At 52.4% G+C, this 8412-nt stretch overlaps 1 protein-coding gene across 1 annotated transcript; it reads left to right on the top strand.

Annotated features, from left to right (window-relative positions):
- Nucleotides 1–1862: 1862 nt before the first annotated feature.
- Nucleotides 1863–5583, top strand: LOC140218588 (uncharacterized). The gene is given in 1 exon segment (XM_072288392.1): nt 1863–5583. A coding segment is annotated over 1 exon segment (3660 nt). The 3' UTR covers nt 5523–5583.
- Nucleotides 5584–8412: the final 2829 nt, after the last annotated feature.

The following is an 8412-nucleotide window of genomic DNA, read 5'->3' as shown; positions in this document are numbered from 1 at the left end:
AGGTGCGTTTTTCTTTGCCATATTTCGTGACTACTTCTACTGCCGCCGTGCGAAGGATTGCTAGGCTTAGGCGTGTTCCACGGACACTAGGCCCAACACCGTCGCACCGACAGCGGCCTGCCGTACATCCCGGCGGCTGCCGCTCGCCAGCTCCGAGATGGAGGCGCCCTCTCAAACAACAATGATAGTGGACAATCACATGTGCGTTCAAGTTCAAGGAAAAGAGATATCACCCGAGGAATACCACAGCGACGCCGGTTGGACGCTCGCGGGGGAACGCATGTCGAGGCTGCGCCAGCGGACCCCGCCAGCGGCAAGCCCGAAGGACCCGGCGGGAGTCAAACAAGCACGAGGTCGAAATTCTACAAGACCTTCAGAGCCTCGGCCATCAAGGCAGCACGCATGCCAGCCATGCCACCAGAAGAAAGCAAGATAGTTGTCAGACCCAGAGGGGGACTGGACATCGTCAAGACCGGCACCACTACCGTCGCTGCGGCCATACTCGCTGCGGCCATGTTCACGAGCGAGGAAAGCGCCGCGCACACCATCTGCCCCAACAAGCAACAGAACATCATGGTCGTCAGTACACCGAACGAAGACAACGCGGCAAGGTACGCTAAAATCCAGGAAATATCTATTCAAGGCACACCCTACGAGGTCAGCGCATATCGCACGGCACCTCACGACACCGTAAAGGGCGTCATCAGACGCATTCCCATCGACGCGAGCGCTGACGAGCTAGATAGCAAAATCGTCAACGAGAGGAACCCGCTAGCAGTGGCTGCAAAACGGATTGGAAGCACGACCACGGCGATTGTGGTGTTCCAGGGACCCAAGGTACCGAACTTCGTCCGATACGGAGTCACCCTGATACCGTGCCGCCTCTACAAGAAAGAGATCGACGTCTGCCAGCAGTGGGGCCGAGTGGGACACCGCAAGGACGTGTGCCCGACCCCCACAATCAAGACGTGCCTGGCCTGCGGCCTCGCGAACCCTACCGAAGACCATCGCTGTACCCCAAAATGTAAGTTGTGCGGAGACGAACACCCGACCGGAGACCGAACGTGCAAGGCGAAGTACAAGATCCCCTACGTAGTGCGCAAGCGACAATGGGAGCGCCGACAGGCCGAACGCCAGCTGCTGTCGGAGAGCGATTTCCCGCCACTAGACAAGCCACCAGATACTCGAAAGTCAAGGACCCCATCGGAAAACCGCGCGCCCAAATCCAGAGACAGCAGCTGCTGCAAGAGAAGCCTCAGCAGGAAAACGTCACCATCACGTGAGCGAGTGAGCTGGGTCGACGCAACGAAAGGACATAATATAAGGAACGCGCAGAAAATCACCGAAACCACGAAAACAGAGGATATGAACAAGGTGCGGGAGGCAAATGAGATCCTAAGACAAGAAAACGCGGCGTTGCGAGCGACCATCAACAACCTCACGAAAGAGATCGCCGAGATCCGTCAGTTGCTGCTATGCAACAACGAGCCACTACAGAGACCCACGGCAAGCACAAGCAAGACCGAGGAAATGACAACGAACATCCAGGAGAAAGCCATAGAGGAACCGGCACCGAAGAAGCGAGCCATTGAGGCCACGCGCACGCAAACAGAAAACGATCGCATCGACAGCCTCGAAGCGAAATTCGAAGCGACATTCAGCAAACTCGAACAGCTAATCACGACAAACATCGCAGCAGTGACAGCATTGAAACAAACAATGGAGACCTACCAAGCCGAGAACACGAACAGATTCGCCTACATCGAAAGGACCTTACAGCCGATGGTAAGCCACCCGACGTTTGCGCCCCTCTTCGCGCAACATCCACCCAACCAGGGAGCCCCGTACACGCCAACGCAATCATGACCGCCAACGCAACACCAGCAGCAGCAGGTGTAACCGCGTGGCAGTGGAACGGTCGCGGCTTCGGAAGGAAGAATGCAGTCATCCAACAGCACATCGTACATGCCGCGCTCAAGCCAGACGTTATACTACTACAAGAAACACTAACCGACGCACCATCCCTTCCCGGCTACAGAGTGCACAAGGGACCGCCCGACGGCAGAGGCCTGTGCACCCTGGTCAGGAAGGGACTCACGTTCATCGAACACGAGCTGCAAAGCAATATCAAGATCGAGCACACACTCACCGAAATCATCCCGGGCAAGAAGAGAAAAGGAAGCATATTTCTGCTCAACGTCTACAGCAACCCATCGCAGAGAAAACAGAGATTCAAGACATTGCTGCACAGAGCCAGCACCGCAGCGGGCCGCAACACGCTGATCGCGTGCGGAGACTTCAACGCGATGAACCCTGCCTGGGGCTACAGCAAGTACACAGCAAAGGGCCGCGACCTGTACCAAGACGCCACGGAACTCGACTTCACCCTCATCACAGACCCAACACATCCGACGAGAATTGGTAACTCCGTGTCCCGGGACACCACTCCGGACCTCACGTTCGTCAAGAACGACATCCGGGGTGCGATCACCTAGAGAAACACGGGGACCGACCTAGGCAGCGACCACACCATCGTGGAAATCGGCATACCGGAACACAACAACACCAGCATCAAAACACACAGATGGATAGACTGGGTTGCCTTTCGAGACGCCAGAAGCCAGAAGAGCGATGGTGACGACGAGATCGAAGACATCGACTCGTGGACGGCCGATATCACCAAGAGCGTACGCGACGCGACCAAAGAAATTGAAACGGGCGCGGAGATCGACAAAGTAGACAGCCGGCTTGCGCCTCTCATCGAAGCCAAACAGTCGATACTGAATCGCTGGAAAAAACAACGGCTTAACCGCAGACTGCGAAAGAAGGTGGCGGAGCTCAACCGATTGATCGAGGATCACTGCCGCGCTCTCTGCACGCAACAGTGGAACGAGATCTGCAACGCGGCAGACGGGCAGATGTACAGCGGGAAGACGTGGAACCCGCTGCGGCACCTGCTCGACGAAACCAAGACCAGGTCGCACCAAAGGGACAGACTCGCCAAGCTCATACATCGGGCGGTCTCAGCACACGGCGTCGACGAAGTCTCCAGGCGCATTAACGACAAATACCTGCCGACTACACCCACCGAACAACACGCGCCGTACAGCGGCCTGCCTAACGCGAGGCTCGATCGTGACATCGACGTCGAGGAGGTACGCGCGGCCCTGCACGACCTCAACAGCCGGTCGGCAGCCGGCCCGGACCTCGTCACGAACAAGGCGCTCAAGAACCTCGATGACGGCTCGATTGAAAAGCTCGCAAAATACTACAACAAGTGCTGGAGAGCGGGCGCGCTGCCAAAGCTGTGGAAGACAGCCAAGACCATCCTGATCCCCAAGCCGGGGAAGCCGCCGGACACGGATAACCTCCGGCCCATCTCGCTCACGTCCTGCGTGGGCAAGGTGCTGGAGCACGTCCTGCTCAACAGGTGGCAAGACTACCTGGAACGAGAAGGGCTGTACCCGGCCACTTTGATCGGCTTCAGACGGCACCTCAGCACGCAGGACGCGATGCTGCAGCTCAAATACCAAATCATCGATGATGGCGGCAGCGCCCGCGACAACAAAGCAATCCTAGGGCTCGACCTGCAGAGCGCCTTCGATAAGGTGAAACACTCGGCGATTCTGTCCCAAGTCTCCAAGCTCAACATGGGCGAAAGATCCTACAACTACATCAAGGACTTCCTCACGGACAGGACCGTCGAGCTACGAGCAGGCGACCTACAGACGCAAGAGAAGAAGCTCGGGAGCACCGGTACACCGCAGGGATCGGTCATTTCGCCGATGCTGTTCAACCTGGTTATGATCGGAGTGGCCGAAAAGCTCGGGCACATCGAAGACGTCAGGCACACCATCTACGCGGACGATATCACGCTATGGGTGACCGGTGGCAGCGACGCCCACATCGAGGGCGCGCTGCAAGCCGCCGTCGACGCAATAGAAGATCAGCTGGAAGGCACCGGACTGAGATGTTCCCCGAGCAAATCGGAGCTTCTCATACTCCCACCTACCAAAAACAGCAGAGGCCAGACCAGACAACGCGAGCACGAAAAAGTCAGAATCGTCACCAAATCCGGCAACGTGATCCCCGAGGTCGGCAAAATTAGGATCCTAGGCATGGTCATCGAAAAGCACGGAAAAAACGGCGAAACCATCACCCGTCTCAAGGCAAAAGCAGCCAACGCTATTCGACTCCTGAAACGAGTCACTTCCCGAAAGGCTGGCATGAGAGAGGAGAGCCTAATTAGGCTCGTCCAATCCTTCGTCATCAGCCACGTCGCGTACGTTGCAGCCTACCACAGATGGCTGCAACACGAACGAAACAAAATCAACGTGCTCATCAGAAGAGCATACAAGACGGCGCTGGGCCTGTTCGAGTCCACGAGCACGACCCGCTTGTTACAACTCGGGATACATAATACGCTCGAAGAAATAGCCGAAGCGCAACGGACCTCTCAACTGGAGCGGCTGTCCATGACCAAAGCCGGGAGGAAGATACTGGACGATCTGGGAATTAGACACTCGAACGAGGTGGAGATGAAGCTCCCCGTCCCCGAAGAGGTCCAACGCCAGACCAGAATCGACCCCATACCGAGGGACATGAATCCCGAGTTCAACAAGGGAAGAAGAGCGGCGAGGGCCAAGGCTCTCATCGACCAGCATGCCAACGACGAACACGCGCGGTACGTGGACGCGGCCGAATACCAACGGAACGCCTTCGCGGCGGTCGTCATAGAGGCGTCAACCGGCGCCACGAGGACAGAAGCGAGCGTGAGAAGCGCCGGAGCGAAACAAGCGGAGGAGGTAGCCATCACCCTGGCCATCGCCGACGCTGACTGCCACACGGTGCTGAGTGACTCAAGACAGGCGGTGCGAAACTTCGCCAAAGGCCAAATCTGCAGGGAGGCTGAGCGCATACTGCGAGCGGTCCAACTAGAAGAACGAAAAGTACGACTCAAGTGGTTCCCGGCGCATGCGGGTGACGAATCGGAACGCAATCAGAACCATACTGAGACGGCACACGCAGCGGCGCGAGCGCTCACCAACCGCGCCCCGGCGACAGACCGTCCGACGTGGTTCGGAACCAAGGACCGCATTACGGATTACAATGAAATCACGAAGGCCTACCGCCTGGCTCGCAGGACTCTCCCTCCCCCGCACCCGAGACTGAGTCGAGCGGAGGCGGTAGTACTGAGACAGCTCCAGACCGGATCGCTACCGAGCCCGAGACTGATGAATCGCATATACCCCGGGACATATACGACAGATATGTGCAGAGTCTGCCGAAGCGAGACCGCAGACTACACGCACATTTTGTGGGACTGCCTTAAATATCCAGAGGAAGCAAAATCAAGAATGCTCCCACCGCGGCTCGCGGCAGCCGCGAAGAGCTACGACCGAGACGATCAGCTCTGGGCCGTCCAGCAGGTCCTCGAAGCGCTCGAAAGGCACGGACCCAGCGAGCCGGCAACGGCGAGCGGAGACCCGCGCCGAGTAACGGCGACTTCGAGGATGACGTAGGCCCTCGTCGGGGCGCGCGAGCGCCCAACTGCAGGCATAAATAAAGTTGCCTCCAATCCAATCCAATGTCAGTTATTGCTAATTGTTTCGATATGCTACACTTGGTAACGTATCCGCACACTTGCAATGTCTGCAACTTGCGTTATTTACGTGTACGCTTAACATTTACATTGCTCACAAATTCCTGTCCCTTTAGGCAGTGTGAACGGGTGTGGGTATGCTGAGACTTTCTCCCTTAACAAGATTCTTGGAGTAGAATCGCGACGTGAAAAATCTATACCTTAATAACATCATATTATGCAGCACAAATAAAACATGAAGTTCAGGCTATGCAGGTTAGTTAGAAAAATGGTATCTGAACAAGAAGAGATTTCTGTGTCTACAATTATATCAAGTTTTTTTTTTATGCAGTGTATCTTAGCTCTGTAGGAGGCTCTTTGCGCAAGTCTTGGCTAAAGCGGACGATGAACGGGTCCCAAAGCATAATGCTTTAAAGCTAAAGCATCATTCAACAACAACAACAAAAAAAAGAAACGAATACAAAGCACGGACATTTAGAGAGAAATGTTTGGTGCCCCTGGGATCAAACAGCACTTTCACCTTTTGCAAGCCGCACAATATGTCTTTCGCAGCAGCCTGCATTTTAGGTTGCCATATCACGTACATAGTCAACGCTTCAGAGACTGTGTCAAAGCCCAGGGGTATTGAGGAAGGATGGCTAGTAAGGCCGGGTGCAGGGTGGTGCGGGAAACGCAGAGAGCGGGAGATCGGCGCTTCTCAGACCTTGATAGTTGATGCACAGAATATTTTTTTTTTGTTTTGTTCGTTTTGTTGTTTTGCGCTCCGAGTTATCCCTCCATATGCGATCAAAAGTCGGGGCTCAGAGCAGTCGGAGTACAGAAAGATGGCCAATTATAATCACGCTTCAAATAAAGCTGGCTTATCGCCGTAGTCGCAAACGGGAAAAATAGGTGCTTTCAGACTAAAGTGGTAAAACTGTAAAATATAATCAAAAAAAGTTTGGAAATGAGCGCCATAAAGATCAGCAAAGGTAACAAAGGACAATGGAGAAGCGCGAGTTGAAACGCCGGTGCAAGACAAGCGGCGAAGTCAGTAAAAAGACAGCAAAAAAGAGCAAATAACTTTAAAGGAAGCGCATTCTTAAAATGCGTATTTAGCCAACCTATTGGACAAGACGAAATAAAGGGGAAAGGCAGTGATGTTTACCAGAGGGGAAGAGCCGGTTTGCTACCCTGTGCTGGAGGGAGAGGGGAGAGGGAGGTAAAAGGACAGGTTACGTGGAGAGATAGAGGAATAAAGGGAGGGCGTTAAAAGAAAAGGCACTGAGGTATGAGAAAAGAAATAAGGAGTTCTTGAATAATGCAAAAGAAGTAGAAAGTAGCGAGTTCGCCACATTCTAACGAAGTTACTCGGGCGCAATAGCGAATCATCTCCGACTCTTTGCTTACTTCCATAGGATACTTTCAGGTGTATTTGGTGTCTGAAGGTGGGCAGATAACAGCTGCGCCGTCGTCAAGCGCTTACTGCAATCTACGAGACATTTTCTGTCATCGTGGTCGGAGAACTGACAACTTTTTCGCCCTAGAGAGCGCTTGTTAAAGCTGAGATAAATGAGCTTGGCTGTATCTATTTCGCAAAGTAAGAGTCCCTTTCATCAGGCATCTTTCGTATGCACTGCGTTCAAGGAGACGTGAATAATCACCGTAACTTCATATACATCCCGCTGCCTTGCAGGGTGGTAAAAGAACTGTACACTGTTTGTAGTCTACGCAATACGCGTGTAAAGCATTCAAAATGAAACTGTTTTTTCTTCCATTGCTTGTTTAAAATACGTTGGAGGGGCAATGATGAACAGGAGGCCAAGGATAATGCAGTCACTCGTTTAGAATTTCGCTTAGTATTTTGTTTTAGCTGCACTTCTAGGGTAGTGGGGCCTTCAGTAACTAAATTTGCCATTTGCCCAAATACTAAACAACATTTTGTCACGTACGAACATATCTAATCTGATGTCGTGCGTGTTGAACTTGCTCTCTGTAACTTACTGTACTATATAGCATAGAAGAGTACTTTATGTTTTAGGTTTATCAATTAAATATCGTTTACGATATAGAAAAATAAATGGTCACTGAAAATCTTACTCTATACAAAAACCAAAGTATTCAAAGCTAGTTCTAAGCTTTTGAACTGCTCGTACATTTTGTGTTTGTGCGTGCGTGTATATAAGGCGTGGAGTGGGAGGGGGGAGATAGTTTTTGATACACTTTGAAATAACGTAACAGTTCACTGTCCAAATTGATGTTTCTGTCTAAGCATATCCAAATAACCTAGAAAAGTAAATTTAAACCCTGTTCATTTTTATCTTTACAATTACCGGTCAAAATACAAAACCTGGCTACGTCTCACATACTATATAGTTTAAGGGCGATAATCGCTGTCTTTCTTTCCTCAGCAGAATTTGTTATTGGCAGGTTGTACTCGTTAATAAAATATACACACCATTATAAAGCACCGTTTTGTGCTGTGACGAACGATTGTAGTATAGGAGCTACTACTGGAATACAGGCTCATATAAGGTCTCGCCGCAGAATCGTGCTACCTGCTTCCAGATTTTTTTCACTTACGCCATAGCCGGCTACAGCTCACAATCTATGAGTCCACTCGATGTATAAACTTTGTCCATCAACAAACACTTTGTGTCGTTTTATGTTCGCGGGGCTCTAGTGGCTACGAGTGTGCACGGGAGCGATAGCGGAGGTGCGAAGTTCGTTTACACCACCGTCCTGGTCCACCACATACTTTCGGTAACGATCGGGGTAAGTTTCCAGGAGGGAAGGCTTCCCTGGATTCACTACCTCTTCTTTGCTGCATA

Source organism: Dermacentor andersoni, chromosome 5, assembly GCF_023375885.2.
Source record: "Dermacentor andersoni chromosome 5, qqDerAnde1_hic_scaffold, whole genome shotgun sequence".
NCBI classification, from domain to species: domain Eukaryota; kingdom Metazoa; phylum Arthropoda; class Arachnida; order Ixodida; family Ixodidae; genus Dermacentor; species Dermacentor andersoni.
The sequence above is the reverse complement of the archived record's forward strand: the minus strand, read 5'-3'. Positions and strand labels throughout refer to the sequence as shown.